This window comes from Anser brachyrhynchus (assembly GCF_964034855.1).
Source record: "Anser brachyrhynchus genome assembly, chromosome: 18".
In the NCBI taxonomy this organism is placed as follows: domain Eukaryota; kingdom Metazoa; phylum Chordata; class Aves; order Anseriformes; family Anatidae; genus Anser; species Anser brachyrhynchus.
In genome coordinates, this window is record NC_137711.1 from 7,938,670 (window position 1) to 7,961,994 (window position 23,325).

The following is a 23,325-nucleotide window of genomic DNA, read 5'->3' on the forward strand; positions in this document are numbered from 1 at the left end:
CCCGGGCTCTTCCCCTGTGGGGTTTGTGTTTCGTGCCTTCTCCGGCCCAGCCAGGCCGGCAGAGCTGGGAGGAGGCCGGGAAATTGGGGTCGGAGGGGAGCTGAGGACGTGGGGAAGGACCTTTGAAGCACCTGGGCTGATTGCGGGGTGGTACCGGGGTGGTGGAGAAGGGTTTGCCCCCACCGAGCCCCGGACACCCCGATTGTGCTCGCCTCGCAGCCACAAAGGGATTCTGGATGCTCCGTCGACGTAAGATACCCTTTATTAAACATACTCTTAAAACCCGAAACATGCTCGAAGCAGAGTCGTAAGCAGCAGTCTGGTTTCCTTCCTTCAGTCCCTGACGGGTGGGTGGCTGGAACAGGGGGCTGCCCCGCGGGGAAAGGGGCTGCCGCCCTCGCCCCGCGCTGCCGGGGCTGGTGCCGGGGGGGGTCCGGGGGACGCAGCTCGGGGACACGCGGCTCGCAGCAGCCCCAGCACCCCGCTGCTCACCTCCTGGCACCCCCCCGGGGCCAGGACCTGCCTGCTGTCCCCCAACCTCCCCGAGCACCGCGGCAGCCCCGTGCCACGGTGCCTGGGGAGCTCTCCTCGTCCCTGCTGGAGCCGGGAGGGATGCAGGGACACCCCGCAGCATCTCCCTCGTTTTCCCCGCGCACACGGGGAGCCGGGCGGCAGGAACGCCCCTAAAGGGCTTTGTTCCCTTTCAGAACCCACCTTTCCGTCCTGAAGTAGCTCTGAAATGCAGTTTCCTCCTGAAAGGAGGAGGGGGGGCTTTGCTCTCACATCTGCTTCGGGGGCTCTCGCCCAGCTCGTGCTGCTGAGAAAACCGTGGGGAAGGGGCTCAGCAGCCCCTCCGGGGGGGCAAAGCTCACTGCGTTGGGGTGCTGGTCCCCGAGGAGGCTTTTGATGGATCCTCGTGCTCTTCAGTGTGGAGCCTGGCCTCTGACAACGGCCCCATGAGGTCCCCGAGGTCTGGGGCTGCATCCCTGCCCCACGGGTCCCTGAGCGCCCGTCCCCCTGAGCAAACCCCACTAACGCTGCCAGCCCAGTGCTGGAGGGATGGGGATGGAGGGATGGGGATGGAGGGGTGGGGGGCAGCTCCCCGCCCTCGTCCAGCCCCTGCTACGAAGTGCGATGGACACACAGAGCAGGACAGGGTGGCAGGGGTGACAATTTTGGCACTTGTTCCAGAGAGAGGGCACAGCCCCGAGCCCCGAGCTCGCAGCGGGGCGGAAGACAGTGAGGTTAAACTGGCGATGCCCCGGGGCGCTGGTGACGGTGGGGACCAGGTCCCCTGCCACCCCCCTCCGTCCCTGGGGACAAGCCACCTTGCGGAGCTCGCATGCTGCCCAGGAGGAGAAAGGGGGTGCAGGGGGCCGGGGAGGGGCAGTGCCATCACCGCCAGTGCACCGGTGGGGACATCCCACGGCACGGCACGGGGACGTGCCAGCAAACCGGGGGGGCCAGCCCCCCACGGAGGTCACCAGCTCGTGCACTGAGGATGCCACTGCTGCCACCTGTCCGCAACCCGTGGGCACCCTCCTGCCATCGTCCCCCTGCGGCCGTGCCCCGGGACCCCCTTTTCGGGGTGACCCTGTCCCGTCCCGCTGTGTGCTGCATGGGGGGCAGGAGGGGGACCCCAGGCTGTCCCCATCGGTGCTGGGGGACAGAAAGGTGCTGACGGGGGGGCTGCGAGGTGACACAGCTCTCACCACCCCCCCCCCACTCTGAGCTCCCAGCTGTGGCCACCCCGTCCTTCCACTGCGGCAGGGGACAGGAAGGGAAATACGAGGTTATCGGCTTTTCTTTCAGAAATAATCAGTTCCGCTACAGCCCAGGGGTGGAGGTGGCGGTGCCCGGGTCCCTCTGTGTGTGTGGGGGGGGTGCGTGCGCCCCCCGGGCTGAGCCCTGGCACGGGCAGCGCTCCCACGGCCGCCGCCTGCTCCGCGGGAGCCGCACGTTGTTTTTGGCTGCCTCCAGGCCTGGGGGAGAAAAACGGGGGGTTAGGGGCTGTGGGAGGGGGGCTCGGGGCTGAGAACATGACGCTGTACCCGAACACCCCCAGGGGAGCAGGGGCTCGTGAGGGGGGGAGACCTGGGGGGAGCACGGTGCCGCTTGGGGCTGCCAGTTTGGGCAGCTCAGCTGGGAAACCCCAAATCTCCGCTCCTGTGCCAAAATATCAGTTCTGGCAGGGGGTTCCCTTCCAGCACCATCCGGTCACCCGAAACTCGAGGTTTTTACAGGGCTGTCCGGCGATGCAAACTGCTCCGGCCTCAGCCCGCTGGGGCTGGGAGCTCGGCCAGGGGCAGGGCAGGGTGCGGGGTCCCCAGCCCTGGGGTGCGGGATAGGGCCAGGGCACTGGGCTCTGCGCCCTCCCCGAGAGGAGGGAGAAGTGCTCACACCCCCAGCCCCGCGTGCTGCGCACCCAGGTCACGTCCCCCCCCCGTGGGAAATGGCTCGGGAGAGGGACAAACACGAAGCGCCGTGCGGCACGGCCAGGTTTCACCAACCCCAACTGAAGGGGGCTGCCTCTGCCCCCGCCGTGCACGGGGAGGGGGGGCCCAACGCCGACCCCCTGCGGCCCCGCAGGCGCTCAGGGAACCTCACCCAGGACCGCGCGGGGACCGCCAGCAACGCCGGAGCGCGGGCTCTGCAGGTCTCCTACCTATTCGTCAATGTCTATGGGGCAGGAGTCCGGCACCGCGGCTGCGTGGCGGGGAGAGAGCAGAAGGCACGTGGTGAGCCCCGCGGGTTATGGGCAGTATTCGCACGGCGAGGGGCAGCGGCACGGCGGCACACGAGGGACGGGCGCCGGGGCTGCTCCCGTCACGGGAACGGTCGGGGAGAAGGAGCCGCGGGCACCGGGCACGGTCGATATCGCTTGTAATGACCCGGGGAGGGGGGACAGGCAGAGCCTGGGACCCGCTCACCGCCACCCCAGACACCAAGGTCACTCACGGTGGTGTGCTGGGTTTGATGACCCCCAAACCATGCTCCCACCGTCGAGGTTCAGCCCCGTGCCCAGGGCAGCTCTGAGCCCCGGGGGCTGCGTGGGGGCACCTCAAGGTGAGGCTGAGGACAAGCGCTGAGGTTTTTTCAGAGGAAGCAACGAAAACCCGCTGTGTGATGTACGGAAGGGGACGGCTGCCACTTCGAGTGGCTTTTCGCAGCAAGCTCAGGCTGGAGAGGGAGGCAGGTGAAGCCTGCGGGTCCCAGAGGGCCTGGGTAATTAAACAGGACCACACGCACGCACGCACGCACGCAGAAATCACATTTAGAGCTCGCTATTGCCTACGTCGCTCCAGCGCCACGGTGCCTTTGCGCAGATCCAGGGTGTCCTGGAAAGGCTCCCGAGGCTCGGGGCGGGACGCGGGGACACGGCCACGCACACACACACACACATCTTCCCTGGGGAGACAGGGACGGGCTCCCCCCGTCCTGCACAGACCGGCTCCCAAGGAGCAGCGAGGCAAAACCCGAGCAGCTCACGCAGCCCACGGCTCAGAGAATCCATGGGGTCACACCAGTAAAAGCTCCTGCGGGATTTCAGCTCTTCCCAGGGCAGCGGAGCTGCCTCCACGCACTCCCCACCTCGCTGCTGTTATTTCCAGCACGTGCCTGCCCCCGGCTGCCCTTCCGTCCCCAGCAGAGGCAGTGGCCAGAGGCTGCTCGGCCCCAGGAACCCTCCTGCACACCCCCAAGGCTCCAGGAACTGCCTGAGGATGCGGGTCTGGGTTTTTTCCTTAAGCCCTGTACCCTAAATCCCCACGATGGGGCCTGTCAACTCCTCCCGAACCATTCTCCCACCAGATTTAGATCCGCAGAGATTTCACAGCAGTGCTAGGGACGAACAGACATTTCCACGCTGAAGAACCACGTCCTGCGCCTTCCCTCGTTACAGAGAGGGCAAAAACCCACCCGTGGGTCTAACCACGGCTGAATGTCCCCACGAGAGAAACCAGGGGAGGAATATTTAAAAAAAAACAATAATCCCTGGTCAAGGTGACGTTAAGCATTCAAGGCACGAGGCCCCAAATTAAAAACCTCCGTTCCTCATGCCTGCCTTGTGGATGCGGTCACATCCGAACCTGTAAGAGCCGGGTGGGAAACTCCGTCCCCAGCTCCCCACTGGGAACTTCCACCTCCTCCAGCCCCCCCCCGGCACCGGCCCAGCCCCGTGGATCGCAGCCCAGCACCGCCGACACGAATATCAAATCGTGGCTGCTCCAGTGCCGGGCTCCCACTGGGAGCTGCTTGCACCTCTCCGCCCCTGCCAGCGCAGAGCCCCCGCGCCCCTCCAGCCGTGCTCTCCCCCTGCAGGCCAGGCACCCAAAGCCCCCTCCCCAATTTTTCGGAGGGGGGGGGGGGGGATGGCAAGCAGCGCAGCCGCCGGGCGCGCGGAGAAGTGCCGGGGGGGGGCAAAGGATGGCGGCCGCATCCTTCGCTGCCAGCCCATCGCTCGGGCTGCAAAGCTCGCCCCTCTCCCTCATCCTCCCCCTGGCACGACCGAGGGGGATGCAGGCAGGGGTGTCTTCAGCACTGCCCGGGGCACCCAAGGGACACCCAAGGGGCACCCAAGGGGCACCCAGGCAGCTGCCTGATGCTGGAGGGGGACGGGGCAGCTGGGGCAGGCGCCTGTTCCTCCGCCAGAGCCTCGCCGTGGTTCCCCAGAGCAGAAAACCACCGGGAACAGGGCAGCCGGCAGGCGAAGCTTTCCCAGAGGGGAAGGGGGGAGAAAGGACCCCGGACTGGGAGGGGGGTCCGGGTGCTTTCAGCCCCCAGCCCGGCTCTCCAAGCGCCCACCGCAGCTTGTGCCGAAGGGGAAAGGCTGGGGGGGGCGGGGATTGCTTTCAGCTTGTCCACAAATGTATTGACGCAGAGCTGAGCGAGAGCTCCGGGCTCGCAGAGGGCTCTTTTTGGCTTTTTTGGCCCCATTTTTGCCCCCCCCCCCGGGGCTGATGGAGAGGACGCGAGTCCCCTGCCCTCGCCCCCCCCGTCACCAATACATTTGTCACCTCTCCGCAGCTCCGGGCAGGGAGGGGGCACAAGCACGGGCTGAAAAAACCGTGTTGGCACAGAGTGAACATGAACTTCCACGTGGACGGAGGGGCCGCGGGGCGGGAGAAAGAAGAGGGAAAAAAAAGGATGGAGAGAGGGTGGGGGGAAACAGAAGAGAGGCAGAAGGAGGGGGGGAGAAAAGGTACGAAGGGATGGAGGAGAGGGATGAGCCTTTGGGGCTGTGCTGGAGGACAGCCGGACCTGGAGATCCTCATCTCCCTGGGCCTGGAGGAAGAGGAGGGGGAGGCAGGCAGCTCCCTCCTGCTGTCCCGACGCTGCGGGGCCAAGGCTGGAGCACCTCTGGGTCCCGTCCTGACCCAAAATATCACTAAATACACCGTGGGCTCCGGTTACGCCACACGGCCACTCGTGGGGAGGCCGGTGCCCGTGCTGGCATCCAGGGCCGACGTCCCCCAAGACCCTGGCCAAGGGACAAAGCGTCCCATCCACGGTCCCCGGGCACCACGGCGGGGACAGGAGGACGCTTGGACATATGGCCGGGGGGGGGCACGTGCCTGGTGCTCAGCCTCGTGGCAGAACGGGCGGTGAGGAGCTGGTGGTGGGGCTGGGGATGGAGGGGGATGAGGATGGGAGGTGAGGAAGAGGAAGGGGGGGGTGGGATCCGAAGGGCAGGGGCGATGCGGGGAGGAGTGGAAGCACACCCGCCCCCCCCCCAGCCCCAAGTTCATGTTCAGCAGGCGGCCACTCACCAGGTAAGCGGGCCTCAGAGCACAGCTTATTGTCCAGCGCTTTCACGTGTGCGATGCCCAAGTCATTGTTATTGTCACACCTCAGACCGAGGAACGCGCCTGTCCTCCGGCCTGGAAGGGAGTTAACGCGGTTAGCCGGGGGCGTGCGGCCGGGGAGGGGGGCGCTGCGGGTTTTCCTCTCCCCACCCCCTTTAAAAACAAAGCGGGTAGGTTAAAAATATCGCTTTTAAACCAGGAAGAGAGCGGAGAGGGCCAAGAGCGGACAATAACGCCTGGGCTGGGCGCGGGGGGGGGCACGGTCCGAGCCGCTCCTTTCCCTTGTGCCGGGGGGGGGTCCACGGGGGCACCTCCCTCGGGCACCAGCAGCGCGGGTGCGGGGGTGCCGGGAGGAGGCAGCGACCGGCGCGTGGGGCGAAAGAAGCCGTAGCCAAGCTTTGCACGGAGGGAGGAGGGTGTGTTTTTTTTTGGGGGGGTGAGAGGTAACCCCGCTTCTTAGAGCGTCACGCGCACGCCGAGAGGCCAGCGCCCCGGTGGCGCGCGTCCCTTGGATGCGGGAGGGACGTTCCCAACCGCCAGCGGCCCTGCTGGGAACGGGCGTCAGAGCTGGAGGCTTCCCCCAGACACCTCATTTCCCGGTGTTGGACCCAGCAGGCTTGCACCCGAGCTGAGCTCCCCACGAAGGAAGGGCGGCCTCAGCCTCTGGGGGGCCCAGGGGATGCCAGGAACGGCCCCCGCTCGCTCCTCACCACGAGCCGGAGCCTCCCCGCGGGGCTGGGACAACCCTCTGCTCTTTTTGCCGGTGAAAACCCGGCGCTGAGCCAGGCTCCTGCTCTCCAGCTGGGCTGATTGTCCAGGTTGGACAGGGGGGAGAGGCTCGGGGCCTTTTCATTATTTAGAGACTCGCAAGCAGGGGAGGGGACGCACGGGGGGCCTCCCCACGTCCCGAAAGAAACCCAAGCCGCCTGGCAGCTGGTGGCACGGGGGTGACACCACCTTTCCTCGGCTACCTGAGCGCGTGGCAGGGGGCAGGAGGAGCGCTCAGCGCGCACGTGGCGGCTTGTGAAAGCACGCCGGGGGCGGGGGGAAAAAGAGAAGGAGGAAAACAGCCCGAGGGGAACAGCTTCGCACCCCCTTCCTACGGAAACCAACGTGGGGATAGCGCAGGGAGAGGTTTTCGGAGATGTAGAGAGAGACCTTCTTGGCAGGTTGGGGGAAAAACAATGAAAAAAAAACCATCGGGAAGCCTCCTTTCCTCTTGGAAATGGCTCCGGCTGCGTCCCGCGGAGGGGCAGCAGGATGCGGCCAGGAGCAGAGCATCGCCCCGCCTGCGGCACCCGGCCCCCGGGGAGCCCCACTGGGACCCCCCCGTCCACCACCTCGGCAGGGATACAGTCCCCGAGCACCAGTCGTCGCCTGCTGCCTGCCCCGGTGTCCCCACAGCCACCTGGCCGTCCCCGTCCCCCTGCTGTCCAACCCACCCGGGGACAGCCCCGCCGTGACGGACGTGCCCCCAGCCCCGGTGCCACCAAGACCCCCCGCACTCTCCCCGTGGCAGCCGGGAGAGCTGGGGACAGCACGGCATCGGCCACCCGCGGTGACACCAAACCAAAAGCAAAGGGGACAAGAGCGACCCGGGCCTTTTACCGTCGTCCTGCGTGGGCGACGCGTCCTCGTCCTCCAGCACGGCGTTGCCCTGCGGCACAGAGAGGCGGCGCTGAGCGGCAGCCACCCCGCGGCACCCGCCCCTGCACGTGTCCAGGTCCCTTCTGGGCAACGTCCCCCGGCCCCGGGGGTGTCGGGAGGTTGAGCCCAGATGCGGCACCTCCGGGTGCTGCGGGGAACGGCCCCACCGCCCCGTGTGTCCCCAGGGAAGCGCCCTCAGCGTGTTGGGGATGCTCAGCCCTCTGTGTGCACCCCGTAACTGGGCACAGCCGGGGTCCCCACGGTGCCGGGAGCGCCGTTTCCCCACGCCACGCGTTACCTCGGCGTCATGCTCCTCGGCCGAGATGCTGACGAAGTTTATATCCAGGGACCCCACAGGCGTCGACTGCAAAAAAAAGGCGAGAAAGAGGGGGAAAAAAAAAAATAAATGAATTAAAAACGCCCATAAAAGCAGGGTGCTGGTGGGTTTGGAGGAGCCCCCTCCCACCCCATTGCAGGCAGCCGGCCGCGGGGGGCTGCCAGCCCCGTACCTCTCCGTCGGAGGCGGTGGCGGCCGCGGGCGAGGGCAGCGTGTCCCCTTCCTCCTCCGTGCCGGGGGCCACGTAGGAGCCGGACATGGAGGAGACGGTGTCGGTGCTGAGCTGCGAGTGCTGGCTCTGCGAGGACGCCATGGACATGACGGACTGGGCCAGGCTGCTGCTGACGGGCTCTGCGGGGAGCACAGCGGCGGGTAATTAACGGCAGGGCTAACGAGGAGGAGCGGGACGTGGGACGAGGACCCGGGAAACCCTCCGAGGCTGTGGAGGGGGGGTCTCCGGCGGCCGCACCTTCTGGAGAGGAGATGGTGGAGGACAGCGGGGTGCCGGTGCACGAGGACTGCTCGATGGCGCCCGACGAGGACAGGGTGAGGTTCTCGCTCTCCGGTGTGACGCCGCACTCCTGGGAGAAGGGACGGCGAGCTGGAGGGAGACGCCTCCGTGGGGAGGGCGGGATGGGGCGTCTGGGGCAGGGCTGGGGCCTCTCGCCCCTTGGGACAGCACCCGGCGTGGACCCCGATCTTGAGTCTTCATCCAAAGCACGCCCAGGAGGGGAAGTCCCCACCCAGACCCTGTGTTCCCTGAGAGGCTGCTTGGGCCCCCCAAAAACCCCGTGTCCCCCCCCCCCCCAGAACATCCTCACCGGCTCACCACGGTCACGGCAAGCTCTCACCTCCTCCAGCCGGGCAGGAGATTTCCTCCTGGTGCCCCTCAGCTCCGACTCGGTGCCCGACTTCTCGTCCTCCTCCTCGGGCAGCACGGAGGAGTTCTGCGAGACGGACCTGCGGGGATTTGGGGCGGGGGGATTCGGGGACCTGCACCCCCTCCCCGGGGACCCCCACCCACCGCCGTTTTGGGGGGGGGGGGCACTCACTTGGAGATGCTTTTCTTCAGCTTGAGCCCCGGCGGGGCGCAGTCCGACAGGCGCTCGAGGGGCGAGAGGGCGCGCAGGGGGGGCAGGCGGCCGTCGCTGCCGTAGGGGGGCAGCGGCCCCGTGCCGGGGGGGGCCGCGTCCCCCAGCGCCCGCAGCCGCACCGCGCCCGGCGAGGGCGTCAGCGGCCCGTTGAGGGCCTCCAGCAGCGACACCACCTCGTAGCCCGGGGGGATGTTCTCCGAGGACTGGGGAGGGGGAGACGGGGTGAGGGTTCCCCCCGCCCCATCCTCCTTCTTTGCCCCCCCCCTCCACGCCCTTTTGCTCCCAGGGGACGCCTGAAAACCAGGGCTGGGACAAACCCTCCGCACCCGTGAAAGCCCCAAATCTGTCCACCGAAGCAGACGCACGCGGGCAATGCTTTCTCCCAATATCTCCCCCCCCCCCTCCCCGATTTCCAGCTCGCGTTTTTGTGCTTCCCGGCTTTACAAACCCCGCAGGGCACGTCCATCCCCAGCCCTTCCCCACCCACCCCCGCGGGGCACCCGAAGCCCTCCCGAGCGCTGACCGAGTGCTCCTCGGAGTCGGAGGTCTGCGAGGCGATGATGGGGTTGAAGCCGGTGGGCGAGAGGGGCCCCAGCTTCTTCCTCATGGCTCGGATTTGAAGCAAGGCTCGGAAAGCTGGAAGAGAGGGGGGAAAAAGGGAAGGAGAAAGGGCGGGCTGGGAACCGGGACGGGAGCACCCCAAAGAAGCCCAAAACCCCATTTTTTTTTTTTTAGGAGGGTCACCCCCGCATCACCCAGCCTCGTGCATCACCGAGGCTCTCCCCGGGCCGAGGGACCCCAAAACGGGGGTGGGAGCTGCCGGCCCCCCCCTTACGCAGCCTGCAGATGGGGCAGTTGTTGGCCTGGTAGCGCAGGGTGTCGGCGCACGTGTTGCAGAGGCAGAGGTGGCGGCAGGGCAGGATGAGCGTGTCGCGGACGTCCGAGAGGCAGACGACGCACTCGGCGCTGTTATCGCTCACCTCGTCCTCGGCGACCTGCCCGGAGGAGACACGACGACGGCTGCTCTGCACCCCTGGCAATAGGCAGGGTTGCCCCCAAAATATCCCCCTCCCACACCCCGAGCGCCCTGAGCTCGCTGCAGGACCCTGCTTCTCCTCCGGGTTTGGCTCCTCTTAAAATGCAGCCCCGGGACCTTGAACCTCCCCTGCTGGGAGCTGGGTCTGGAGGCGGCTGGCCCCACGCGGGGGGACGCAGGAGATGTGGCAGAGCAGCAACAGATCCCACACCCCGAGCCCCACCGCCCCTCCTGAGCCATCGAGACCCAGCCGCCGCCACCCCAGGGCACCACGCAAGGCGGGGACGCGGGGACAAGCCTTCGAGGGGACAAGCCTTCAGCTTCCAGCCTCTGGCAGCTCCTCTGTGCCCCTCCGTGCCACCAGGTGCCCCAGCCCCGCACCGCCCCGGGCGGCTCCGTGCCGTGCTGCCACCCCCGTCCCACGGGAGCGACGTGATCGGGGGCTTCGGGAAGCGGAGGGGGACGAGGGCAGGTCCAGGGCGGTTCTGGATGCGCCCATCAGGCGCCTACCTTGGAGTCCTGCGTGTTGTACTTGTTCTCTATGCCGTAGATCTCCTGCAGGAGGTAGCTCACCCCGTCCACCTGCAACGGCGCGGGGAGGACGAGGAGGTGGCACCCCGGGTGCCGCTGCTGTCCCCGGGGACACCAGGGGACGTGGCGCACTCACCACTTGCTTCTGCTTGAGGGGCTTCACGCAGAAGGTGCCGTCGGCGTGCTGGGGAGGGGAAAACAAGGGGGTGAGCGCCGGGGCTGAGCCCTCGAGCCTGGGGGCCACCCCAAAACAGCCCCAAGCACCTTCCCGAGCTCCCTCAGCACCCGCTGGGTGCCGGGAGGGGGCAGGAGGGCCCCAGCCCCGCTCTCACCTTCTCGAAGGTGGCCAGCAGCACGTGGCTGTGCCCGGCGTGCTCTGCAAGAAAACAACGCGCGGGGGGGGGGGCTCAGGGCACACCGAGCCACGGCGGCACCCCGTGCAGCCGGGAAAATGGGTGTCCCCTCCCTCACCGTCGCCTTCATCCACCACCGCGTGCACCACCATGGGGAACACCTCCCGGTCCAGGTCGAAGCCCAGCTGCGGGGGGGGGACCGGAGGAAAGGCTCGGTCAAGAGGAGCGAGGTTTCGTCTCCCACCCGCTGAGCCGCAGCCCCCCGGACACCCCCGGGTTTGCTCACCCCAAGGGGGATGAGCTCCCGCGGGTGCTCCCAGCCAGCTGGGAGCGTTTCAGGGCCATTCCCCAGCCGGTTTCAGACCTCGGGGGTCTCGCACCCGACCCCGTCCCGTCTGATGCCGCTCACCTCCTCCTCGGTCCACTCGGAGGGGTCGACGGTGTGGGAGGGCACGCAGAACTGCTGGCACACGCCCCGCTTGTAGCGCACCGTCTCCGACTGCAGGCTGCTGTCCCTGGGGACGTAGCTGTCCCTCGGGCAGAGGGCAGCGTCAGTAGGGGAGCAGGAGGAGCCGGTGCTCTGCTTCCCTAGGGGACGCGTCTCGGGGCCGGGGCAAAAAGTCCTAAAAAGGGCTAAAATAATTCCACGGGGGGGGGGGGGGGACACACAACGCCAGGCTGGGCTCCTCACCTCGCCACCCCGTTGTGAAACTCCTCGCTCGCCTGGTAGTAGATGGTTATGGCCACGCGGGCGTCCGTGTCGAAGGTGAACTCCACGTTGTAGTGCACCTTGGCTTTGCTCACTTCTTCCCCCGGGGTCTTCACCTCCTCCGAACACCTGGGGGGGGCACGGAGGGTGCGGGCACCCCGTGGGGACGGCTCAGGGACCCCGCAGGGACGGCTCCCCCGGCTGTTGGGGTGCCACGGGGCGTGCCACCGAGGTCACCACCCCGTTTGTGTCCCCTCCTCACCGACGGCCCCAAAAGGCTCTCAGGGCCTGACCCCCTCCATCAGGGGAAACTGAGGCACGCCAGGAGCGTGCAGCCCGCCCGAGATCCAGGCAGCTTCCAGCCCTAATCCCAAACCAACCCCCGCTCAGCCGCAATCCCCGGCCTCCCTCCGATAAAGCCTTTTTGGGGGAAGAAAAAGCAAAAACCACTTCAAAGGCAGCGCTGAGCTCCGCTTAATCCCCTCGCCCCGAGAGGCGCGGGCTGGCGCGGGAAGCTCGCCCATGCCGGGACTTGGGGAGGGGGCACCCGCATGGGGCCGGCTCCGTCCCCCTGCGGACAGCGGGGACGGGAGCACCCCCCCCTCGCGGGGAGCACCCCCCCGGGACTCACCTGACGAGGCGCAGGGTGTCCTTGCGGATGTTGATCAGGCTCCTGAGGGTCTTGACGGGTTCCTGGGGAGGTGGAGCAGCGTAAGGGAACTAGGACGAGAGAGACACCGATGAGAGCGGGCGTAGGCTCCCCTGTCCCACCGCGATGGCAGAGCCCCCCAAAACCCTGACGGGAGCCCCCCCCAGAAGCCCCCCAGGCCGGGGCAGTGCCGTGGGGACACCCAAATCCCCTCCCAGGCTGGGCAAAGCCGCGCTGAAGGGAACCTCTCCCCTACAGCCACCTCCCCAAAAGCCCCCCCCACACCGGCACCCCACACCGGCCTCCTAAATGCTCCCACTCCCTGGGGGCCGATCAGTTCTTTCTTTAAGGACCCTACCCTGGGGGCTCCTTTCCTTAAGGCCCCCACCGCAACAGGGCAGAGCCAGCCCCCAGCACCCCCCAGCCACGCTCCCCGACCCCAAAACGAGCTCTGCATCCACCCCAGGTAGCAGGCGGCGTGACAACGGGGACATCACCCTGCTGGGGACAGTTTATGGGGTCTGGCACGCAGAGAGGGGGGTGCCTCAAGGACAAAGGGGAAGCGGGGCCGAGGTGCCCGAGCCCCCCCCCCATAGATCCCACGGCGCCGCGGGCGGCCGCTGCTGTATTTTTAGACCGCTGCTGCAGCACGGAGCTGGGGGAGGAGGCTGGGCAGGGGGAGCACGGAGCCAGCTCGGTGCCCGGCGGCAAAGGAACGGCCACAAATCCCCCGGTTTTGACCCCAAGGTGGATGGGGTTCGGGCTGTGGGGTCCCCATCAGCCCCGGTGCAGCAGGGGCAGCCGATGGGGACGGCAGCGTCGCTGCGAGGGGGAGAGCAGAGGTGCGCCACCCTCCAAGGTGACCTTGTCCCTCCCGTGTCACCTGCAGCCACCACGGGGGCTGCGGGGCTTGTAGAGGACGGGGGACACCGCGGCAGACCGAGGGCATCAGGAGGGACCCAGGGGGACACCTCCCCCCAGTTTCTGCCCCTCCTTCGGGGGTCCCCGAGGCGTGCTGAGCCCCGGGGCGCGCTCAGCCTCCCCGGGGGACGATGGAAACGTGATGGAGAGACAGAGCCGGGGGGCAGCTCATGCTGGGATTAACGCCCGGCTCGGTGGCAAGCTGTCACCGTCCCAAGGGGACATCAGGCTGCCGGGCGGGCAGCGGGTGCCAAGGGGACAGCAGGCACCGGCAAAAATCGAAGGGTTTGGGGCTGAGCTGGTGCCTGGGGAGCGGGACCCGTCACCAAAGGGAGCTGCTCGGGTCCCTTCGCCCCTCCCGGTGCCCGTCCACCACGTCCCTGGCGTCCTCGCGTGGGAAAGCCACGGTCACCTTCCCCCGGCCATGGGGCTCGGTGAGGCAGGGGACGGGCAGGGGATGGGCAGGGGACGGTTCCAGCACCCACACGTGGGTTGAACCTGGGCTGGAGCCGCTCAGCCCGCAGGTGGTGGTGGCAGTGGGCCCTTTGAAGATTAATCCACGGCACCTGGAAATTGTCACCTTTTCCTTGGGGACGGAGAGAAGGGCTGCTGAGTCATTAAGCCGTGCTAACGAGCTCTGCCAGGAGCCTCGGGCACCCACAGAGTGCCCGGTGCGGCTGGGAGGGAGCAAGCACCCGCGAGCCGAGCACAACCCGCAGCCACAACCCACGCCACGGGACGACCCATCCTCACTACTCTAATTAACGAAGCAATCCAATCAGCTCACTCATTTACACCTCACCATGCCCTAAACACCCCACGGACCCCAAAAGCCACCCGTCACCCATGGGCGCAGGACCCCTCCACGTGCAACGACCCCGGCGCAGCAGCCGCGGCAGCCAGCAGCGTGCCATGGGGCACAGCTCCCCCCACGGCCCCTCGGGGGCCCTTTTGGGCCCCCCCGGGAATTTGGGGTCGGGGCAGGCAGCAGCAGTTGGGCTGGGTGGAATGGGGAAGTGCCGGGGGTAAATTTCTTGCTGCAGGAACCGTTCGGTTGCCACCGTTGGGCTCTCTCGCGCCCAGCTGCGGGCCCTTTTCTGGTGCCTTTTTTTTTTTTTTTTAATGAAATTTTGCAAGCCAGATTTGCACAATCACAAAGGGGCCATTTAGAGGACTTCTTTCCGTCCCCTTGACTTAAATCAAGCCGAAAAACAACAGCGAACAATCCTCGCTCCGACCACTATCCCTCTGGGAACGCCGTGCGTGCGCCTGCAGCGATGTTTGGTCCTGGCCAGCTCCTGACGAGGCCAAAAAACCCCCAAATATCCCCGGGGTTTGTCCACGAGCAGGCCCGGGCTGGTTTCTGTGGCTCTGAGGAGCCCCCAGGCCCTTCCCCACCCGCTGCATGGCTGCAGAAGCACCCTGCACCGAGGACATCGGGGAGGAGCGGGCAGGGTCCCGCGGGCAGGATGCGGCCACCCCCGGCCAAACCTCTGCGCCTGCCCAGCCCCGTCACCGCCCTGCAGCTGATATTTAACAGCTCACCCCGAGCCGCTCGGCTTAGAGAGGATTTAGGGCAGCATTTCCCAGACATCAACCCCCCAGCTCTTTGGGGACATCTGAAGGAACCCAAAATAAATCTCCCGGCGAAAAGCACCGGCGGCCTCTGACATTTCCAGCCCCGCCACGTCTCTGTAACAGCAGCCCGAAACAAAACAACAGCCACGGAGCATCAGAAAAGGGCTGGGGGCAGCACCAGGGATGCTTAAATGGGGCCTGGACACAGCATCGGGCCGGAACCAATGCGGGTCCTCCAGCCCCAGCCCTCAGATTCCCGCTGTGACCCCAAAATCTCCGAAGCTCAGCCGCTCAGCGCCCCCGGTAATTAAGCCCGAGCGATGCAATTCGGTTTGCAACGCCGTGTTAATTCCTTCTGCTGCTTCCAAGCTGGTCGTCTGCCTCCCCTGCTGCTCCCGGCGGGCTGCTGGCAGGGTTTGTGCCCCCAGAAGCGCACGGGGGCAGCTGGGAGGCTTTCACTGGCGTCAAGGGGATTTCTCAAGGGAGAGGAGGTGAATGCTGGCCTCTGGTTTCGGGGAAAGCAGGCGGGATGGAGAGAAACGTTCGGAAGCTGAGCTGTCCAGGGCGGGCACGCTCATCTTGATCCACCAGAAAAGCTTGGGTGCCTTCTAATTCCTCACCTCGAGGCTTTTTACTGCCTGACCCCACCCAGAAACGAAACCCCACTGCCAGGACGGTCCTGGTGCCACTTCCTTGCTTTCTAAATGCATCAGGAGCGAACCCCAGCCCCAGGAGCGGGCGCACAGGGACCGTCCCCGGGGAACTGCGGCAGCCGGGCTTCCCCCTGGCTGGCACCCAGCACCCTGCTCGCACACGCACAAGAAGCAAACTGGCCCCAAATCCCTTTCGTCTGGGTAGAAATCCATTTAATAAAAATAACACCGGATTCGGAGAAGCTAGAAAAGGGGCAGAACAGCTCCTGCTCCAACCCCGCAGCTGCCTTTGCCCTTCAGCCGCACGCGAAGCAGCAGGAGCAGAACCGCCCGCGTCCCCCGGGGCAGAGCTCGGGCTCGGCTCGGCCACGGCTCGCGGCTGCGTGGTGAGAGGCGGCAGGAGAAAGCTCTCCAAGAGGGAGAGGGAAAGGAGCCGCGATAAACCAGCCCCTCGCCCCTCACCGTCTCCAAACCACGCGTGCCAGCAGCCCGTGCGCACCCCGGCCAGGCAGGGCGGGTAGGAAAACGCACACGGGCGCGACGGGGGTGATGCTCGTGCCTTAGGGTGGCACCCGAGGGGAGATGTCACCCACCACGCTGCCCCGGGGCGCGCCTACAGAGCCGGTGAGCACGGGGGGGCAGCCCAGGAGGGGACACGGACCAGTCCCCTGCGGGGGGTGGCAAGCGGCCAACCTCTGTATCAGACAGCAGAGAATCCACTCGGCCCGCCCCGGTGCGCTCGGCCGGCTCTGCCCTCGCGAGCAGACGGACAGACGGACACGCGCAATCCCCCCGGTGCCTACCAGGACGGGCCGGTTCCCCAGGAAGTTGAGGTCGCTGTTCTCGCCGAAGAGGTAACCCTCGGGGTGCGTGGAGTCGAACTTCTCCCCTCCCATGATGAAGTGGTTGGCGAAGTAGCTCCCTGGGGAGGAAGGACGGACGGACAGACTGAGCGGAGGGGGCATCACGGGGGGGCCGCTGCCGGCGGGGCCAGCGGGTGGCTCGGGGTGGCTTTGTCCCCAGGGCGGCTTCGTCCCCAGGGTGGCTTTGTCCCCAAGGCCACCTCACCCAAAGCCTTTCGGACTGGGGCTCGCGGGACGGGAACGTGCAGGGGTGAAGGAGCGACCCTTTTGGTAGCCCTTCTCCCACCCGTTTTGCCCTTTCCCCTACAGCCGGGAGAGCCCCGGGGAGCAGGGGACGAGGCAGCCTCGTGGCGCAGACCTGCTCCCACGGCCCCATCGCTCGTCACGGGTAAGGAGCCGCTGCCGGCTCTGATTTATCGCCCGGAGCAGCCGCGCAGGCAGAGCCGAGATGGAAATCGGCTGGTGCAGGGGCACGGCCCCGTCGCAGCGCCCGGGAGGCGTCTGCTTGGTCCAGCAGGATTTAATCCGAGTGGATTCACCCCGAGCTTTAGCCACGGCCCCTGAAAAAAACACCCACGGCCCCTGGTTGCTTCCGTGAGGCCACACGGCTACACAAACATCCCCAGCTCCTCTAGGGAAATGCTCCAGGAGGAAAATGTTTGGGGTCTGCAGCTCCAAGTGGCCGGGCTTTGGGCACTGGAGGCAGAGGCTGCAGCTGGCTCCCAGCCGACGCAGCTCCTGCTCGGGCCTTAACATCCCACGGAAAACCCCAAAACGAAGCCCAAAGCCTGGCGAGGCGCAGGGAGAACAGACCCAGGCTCATCCCAAGGCTGCGGCGCCCCCCTGAGAAGCCGCCCGTCGGTTCTTGCCGCCCGCCGCTTTCTGCCCCCGTTTCCACGGCCGTAATGCCCAGGCGGCTCCCCAGGGAAGGACGCGGCCGGGTGGAAAAGCCCAGGAGCAAAGCAGCACAGCCAAGGGGGACTGCGGTTATCCCGAGCTTTTCCTGACGCGGACTTTGCACAAAAGGAAGAGATGGAAAAAAAAAAAATGTTTAAACCCACAGGAGAGCTCCCAGGCACCGGGGAGAAGCCAAAAAATGGAGCCCAGGCTCTGCGCGACGACCCCGGCCGTGGCTTGCTGGCACAGACCATCACCCAGCCTCCCCGCCGGAGGCTGCGAGCACCCTTGGGTGCTGCAGGTCCCCGTGGCACGGCCCAGGACCCTCAGCTCCCCCTTTGTGTGTCCTGGCGGGGCCGGGGGCTCCTGGCTGCGCTCGGCTGCGCCTTCGCCCTCCCGTGGGACTCGCCGCCGCGCAGAGAGCTGCATCAATCGTACACGGGCTGAGCGCTGCAGCCGGCAGCAAGGGAGGTTAAAGAGGCAGGAGATTAAAAAAATGATGGTGTTGGCTTGGGCAGGACGCTGCCAGCCCCGCCGGGTGACCGTGGGCACGGCCGGGCCCCACCGAGGGGCAGACAGGGAAGCACCAGTGCTCTTATTACGGGCTAATTGTAATTAATTCCTCACCCGAGAGCTGCCCCGGGGGGAGGAGAGCCCGACAAGGACGGTCACAGCGCCCGGGGACAGCCGGGCCTTAACGAGAGCTTCGCCTTCAGAGCCCGGAGAGCGCGAGCCGAAGGGACGGAGCGGCTGCTTCAAAGGGCGAACAAAACCCAACTGCTGCTGCACGTTCCCAGCAAACAAACCCCACGCGGCCGCCAGCACCTCGCTGCAGGACGTCCCCAGGCACCAGCTGACGCCATCGGCCCCTTTTCTCCACGAGCACCTCCCTGCACAGCACCCGGGGAAGATAAGGGGGTCCCCCAGGACCTGCGGGGACCCCACGGACGCAGACCTTGGTGCCCGCAGCCCTGAGCCAGCGCTGCCCTCGCGGGGCTGAGCCCTGCGGCTCTCCAACACCAGGGCCCAGCTTTTAGCACGGCCACAGTCCCCTTCTCCAAAGCGGCCAAAACGGTGCTGCTTTGCTGGGTCTCAGCCCGGCCGGGTGCTGACGGCAGGGTGCTGTGCCTTGGGAGCCCCCCGGCCCCGCCGCGCACCCACCCCGGCGGCAGCGGGGAGCTGGCGCGCTGCGGGCTGTTGAATTGAACGCTCCGGAGAGGGAGAAAAAGCCAAGCCCTGGCCGAGGAGCTGCTGCGTCAGCCCTCGCCCCGCAGCCCCAGGAGCCCTCGGGGTGCCCCCAGGACTTGGGGTGTCCCCACTTGGCCGCCCCCCTTTGCTCCTGTCCCCATGCTTGCGTGGCCCCAGCCTCAGCCAGGGTCTCGGGCTGAAATAAGGATCCTGCCCCCAACCGGGGACCCCGCAGCCGGCCCCACAGCCCCTGGGGCGGAGACCCCCAGGACGAGGAGATGCTCGATGGGGGCAAGAGGTGGCTGCAGCGGCCCCCCCGAGCAAGCCACAGCCGTGTCTGCAGAGGGGGCAATGTCCCACGGCCCCGTGCCCCAGGGGGGCATTTCCAGGCTCGATGCGGGCGAGGTGCTGCTGCTGTGCGGGATCCGGCCCCGCTGCCTCCTCCTCTTCCTCCCGCTCAGCCGCCGAAGGCAAATCCCTCCGGGATTAGAGGCAGAGCAGCCGTAATCTCCCGGGGCCACCAGCCCGCGCTCGGCGCAGCTGGCCGCGTCCCTCCCTGCCACCCGGGCACCTCCCGCCCCTCTCGGTGGGGATGCAGCCCCGAGGAGGGGTCCCAGCTCCGCTGGATGAGCCCCGAAAGCCCCCAGTTCCCCCCAAAATCAGGGGGTCAGCCCCAGCCTGACCTCTGCCAGCTGAGAGGACCCCAGGAGCCCCCCAGCTGGGCACAGTCCCTACCGCAGGGCAGGGGCAGCGCTCCCCCGGCACCCAAGACACCCCCCCTAAAAACACACACCAGCAGAGTTCAAACAAAATAAAACCAAAACGAGGTGAGCGCGGCTTTTCGGGACGAGGAGAGGCTCTGGGCCGGCTGCAATTCTTCCCGACGAGGTCTTTATTCATAACGAGCAAGTAATTTGTCCCGGCGCTAACGACCCAAGCGCTTACCTTATCCTATTAACCCCCAAAATAGTCACCTATTAATAACAGCCGGTGCCGCAAGGATGCTGTGGCGATCCCCGGGCACGCGCGGGCACCGGCCACGGATATTTATTCGCCTTTTTTTGTGCCGCTTCGATGCGGGAACCCCCCCCAGGACCCAGCTCCGTTACCTCTTGGCGTGTGACCCCCCCCTCCCAGGATATCCCCGCGCCCCCCCCCCAGCCACCAGCTCAGCCCAGCCCCGTGGCACGGAGGGGAGGGCCCCGATTTTCCAAGGTCACGCACAAGGTTTGAGGCAGGGCCGGAGTCGGAAAGGGAGAGACATCGCCACCGGGGATGGGGACAGGAGCCTGGGGGGGGGGGGGGGTGACAGCAGAGGTTGGGGTGCTGCTGGGGGGCAGAGCACGGGGGGGAAGGAGGGGTCCCCTGCGATCCCTCCCACCCCAAGCATCCTCCCGGGAATTTAAAGCCGGCTTTGCCCGAGTGGCAGCGTTCAGCAGCCCCCAGGTGCGAATAAAAAGGGGATTAAAGTACCAAAAACTCGGCCAAGTTTCACAGCTGGTAAGGGGACCCCCGGAGACGGGGCACCCCCGGGGGTCACCCCGGCCCCAGCCCGGCCCCGCGGCACCCAGCACCGCACCCCAAGTTTTGGGGTCCCCCCCCCCCGAGGGGTGCGGGTGGGCGTTGGGGTGGGCGCAGGAGCATCCCCGACCCCACTGAGCCCCCGGAGCGGGCCGGGGCTTTTTGGGGACACCTTCCCCTGCCGGAACAAGGCGATGCCTCGTGTGTGTCCCCCCCCCCCTGCGGGATGGGGGTGCCCCCCCTAAGCGCTTACCGGATTTCGGGGGGTACCTATAGACGGAGTTAGCGGGGACGTCCACCTCCTCCACCCCCGCGTTCTGCCGGCTGCTCAGCGCCCCCATGGCCGGGCCGGGGGGGGGGCTGCAGAGGGGCACCCACCCGCCCGGCACCGGCACCGGCACCGGCACCGGGGCTGGCAGCGGCGGCGCCCCCCCCGCAGCATCCCCCGCGCTGCGCCGCGCCCGGCACCGCCCCCGCGCTAGCGCCGGGGCTGCGCCAATGCGGGGCCGGCCCGGGTCGCCCCGCCCGCCTGGCACGGCTCGGCTCGGCACGGGGATGCCGCAGGGCGAGGCGCTGCCCCCGGTGCCAGCCGCCTGCCATCCCCCCCCCCCCCCCCCCCCCAAGTTGCCCCCCGGCTGTCCCCGGTGCTGGCACCTGCCCCCAGCAGCCCCCGCCTGGCACCCCCGGTGTCACCCAGCTGCTCCCGGTGCCACGCGCTGGTCCCAGTCGGTGCCACCTGCCTGCCCCAGCACCACTCTCCTGGCCCCCCATCACCCACCCCAGGGACCCCCCCCCCCCCGCCCCCAGCAGCCCGCCCACCCCCCCCCTCCCACCCAGCCGGGGTGACCCCAGCAGCCCCCGCACCCCCGGGACCCCCAGCGCAGGGCTGGGGCCACCCTGACCCACCCCTGCCTTCCCCCCGGGGTGTCCCCTGGCAGGAGCCAAGCCCCCCCCTTGCACCCAGAGGCCACCAGGCGCAGGGGCACGGAGCCGGAGCCGCCGTTGGGGTGTCCTCGAGCACCCCAGCGGGTTTCCCCCACCCTTGGGTGCCCAGTGCGGAGCTGCCAGGGGGGCACTGGGCGGCCTGGGGGCTTCCCTTCGGAAGGACGGGCGCTCGCACGCACACACGGGCGGCGGATGAATCCTGCGGGTTAGCCGAGCGTCGCCTGATTTTGATGCGAGCCGATAAGGCGCACGCCATAAATACCAACCCGGAGATGTGCAGCCGGGCAGATCAGCGCCTCGATGGCCTCAGCTCCTCGGCGGTGCTGAGCGAGGGCCGTCCCCACGGCTCCCTGCGGTGTGCCCCCCCCGTACCGGCACGTACGCATCCCCCCCCCCCTTCCTCGCCCACTTTTGCTCTCCTTTTTTCCAGCACAAAGCCCCGGCACGGCGGGCACGGGGAGGGTGGTGAGGCCGTGCTGGCGGGCACGGGGTGCTGCCGGGGGGTCTGCAGCGGGGTGGGTACAGCCTGGTGCTGGTGCTGAGACCCTCGCACCAGGAATCGCGGCCCCAGATCCCGCACGCACCCGGGATCAAGCAGGGAACGTTTGCACAAGAGAAGCCGAGGCTGGATCCAGCCTCTCCCGAGACCTGGGAAAAATGGGTCAGGTCCTGGCTCGGATTGCCCAAAGCAAAGCAGCCCCCAAACCTCGACGGCCCCACGCTTGGGCACCAGCCGAGAGCCCAGGGGAGGCCTCGGGGCCGCATCCAGCCCCGGTCCCGGCTCTGGAGCCGTCGCGTTCCAGCAGCAGCAGCCGGCAGCCCGCGGGGCTCCAGTGCAGACGATAACTCCGAGTTGTCCCCGCGCGGAGCCAGAAAGCAGCCGGCGTTACGGGCAGGGCCGCTGCGTGCACGCACGGCTCGGCTGGCTGTTGTTTTTTTTCCAGCCGTGCGTTACTGCAGCAGAGGGTTTTGTAGGACGGTGCCGCAGCGGAGCGAGGGAGCGCGGGCAGGAGCGGGGACAGCACAGCTCGGGGGCGTTTCGCCTCCCTCCCGTGTTTGCCAGATCCCTCCCGGATCCCGGCACACGAAAAGCTGGGACAGACCCCAAAAGGGTCGGTGCCGTGCAGGAAGAGGGAAGGGGAAGCTGAAAAAGCAGTGTTTAACCCCAAAACGCACCTGCTGCTGGGCGGGACGTAGGGGCAAAGCATCCCTGCTGCGCGGTCGGGGGAGCTGGTGTGTGGGCAGGGGAAGGGGAAGGGGAAGGGGAAGGGGAAGGGGAAGGGGACCCTGCTCCTGCCTACGAGCTGCAGTGCTCGAGGTGGCTGCTGGCCTGCGGGGGGGGGGGACAGAGCTGGGCTGTCGGGACCAGGCCTGCGGTGAGCGGACACCAAGGGGTGATGCAGGGAAGGGGCTGGCTGTGCCCTGACCCCACAGCGCTTCCCAGGGGAGGCACGGCACGTCCCCGCGTGCAGGGAGGGAAACTCGCCTGGAGCAGAGCTGGAGGTGACCCACCACCAATTCCCATCCCATCCCCTCCCCTCCATCCCGTCCCATCCCATCCTTTTCTCCTTCTGCTGCTTATTCAGGATCTGCAGGCTCACCCCCCCCCCCCCACAGCTCCGTGTCCCCACCACCGTCCCCTGCCCTTCCTGGGGCTCCGTCCTCCCAGCCTCCAACACCCCTCATCCCTTTGTGTCCCCCCCGCCAGCTCCCAGCCCTCCCCACGCAGCCCTGCAAGCTGGGGGGCAGCCGGGCCCCTCGTTAGCGGGCGCTGACCTAACGAGGGCCGCGGGCGGGCGCAGCGGGGCGCTGGGGGTCCCTGCCCTGCCCCGGGGGGGCTGACACCACAGCCCCAAGGGGCAGCGCGTCCCCAGAGCCAGCCGGTGCCGGGACGGGACAGCATCTCTGGCGGGGGCAGCAGGAAGGGCGATGGGTCCTGCTGCTGCAAGGCTGCCCCAGGAAGGCTTCTTTGCCACGGGGGGGTTTTGCTCCACGCCGAGGCCAGACACGGAGCTTGGTTACGAAGGGCTGAGGCACGGGCTGCTCGTGCAGACGGGACGGGCGCTGTGCTCCAGCACATTCCCGTGCGAGGTCCAGGCAGGTTGCCAGGGCTGACGGCTCCGCTCACCCAGCGGGATGGCGCGGTGTGCAGGCGGCAGGTCCCCAGCCGCCCCGTGCAGAGGGGCTGCAGGCAGCTGGGGGGGTTCAGAGCCCCCCCGTTCCCCCTGGGCCCCCTCCTCTGCTCCCTCTGTAGGGCTGGCCTTGGCCCAGGGAGGAGGATGAGGGCTGCCAACATCAGCCGATGGGGGGGGGTCTCCACCCAGCTGCGGATGTTTGGGGGGGGCTCCTCTCACCAGCCCCCACCGTGGGACCCTGGGGGGGAGTTGCAATGATCCCCGGCGGGGCCTCAGCACCCGGTGCTGGGGCCAGTGGGGGCTGAGGCTGCCTCCAGCTTCTTCAGCTCCTCTTCCTCAGCTTGCCACATCCAAACCCCCAAGGGCCTTTTCCAGCCCTCCCTACTCCCTCCCAGCCCTCCCTATTCCATCCCAGCTGACCCTATTCCCATCCAGCCCACCCTACTCCCTCCCAGCCCACCCTA

At 67.5% G+C, this 23,325-nt stretch overlaps 1 protein-coding gene across 5 annotated transcripts; it reads right to left on the reverse strand.

Annotated features, from left to right (window-relative positions):
* Window positions 1-244: 244 nt before the first annotated feature.
* On the reverse strand, window positions 245-20,239 carry RNF157 (ring finger protein 157). 5 transcript variants are annotated; one of them, XM_080560250.1, is made up of 20 exons: window positions 20,035-20,237; window positions 16,116-16,234; window positions 12,143-12,231; window positions 11,494-11,640; window positions 11,212-11,329; window positions 10,921-10,987; window positions 10,782-10,825; window positions 10,586-10,633; window positions 10,429-10,500; window positions 9,718-9,877; window positions 9,406-9,518; window positions 8,841-9,085; window positions 8,640-8,748; window positions 8,258-8,369; window positions 7,961-8,139; window positions 7,750-7,815; window positions 7,413-7,461; window positions 5,769-5,879; window positions 2,666-2,706; window positions 245-1,982 (listed from the first exon to the last, which is right to left on the reverse strand). In XM_080560250.1, exons 1-19 carry the CDS (start codon window positions 20,120-20,122, stop codon window positions 2,666-2,668), a joined length of 1,977 nt encoding a protein of 658 aa, XP_080416376.1. In that variant the 5' UTR covers window positions 20,123-20,237; the 3' UTR covers window positions 245-1,982. The 5 variants fall into 5 exon arrangements, with proteins under 5 accessions (XP_080416376.1, XP_080416373.1, XP_080416375.1 ...); XM_080560247.1 differs by lacking the exon at window positions 2,666-2,706 and having other exon boundaries at window positions 12,143-12,204; window positions 20,035-20,238; XM_080560249.1 differs by lacking the exon at window positions 2,666-2,706 and having other exon boundaries at window positions 20,035-20,238.
* Window positions 20,240-23,325: the final 3,086 nt, after the last annotated feature.

Coding starts and splice junctions, on each gene's coding strand:
- RNF157 (XM_080560251.1), bottom strand. CDS start 20,122: ATGGGGGCGCTGAGCAGCCGGCAGAACGCGGGGGTGGAGGAGGTGGAC. Junction 10,826..10,920: donor GGTGGTGGATGAAGGCGACG/GTGAGGGAGGGG, acceptor GTTTTCTTGCAG/AGCACGCCGGGCACAGCCAC. Junction 10,501..10,585: donor CCCTCAAGCAGAAGCAAGTG/GTGAGTGCGCCA, acceptor GCGCCGTTGCAG/GTGGACGGGGTGAGCTACCT.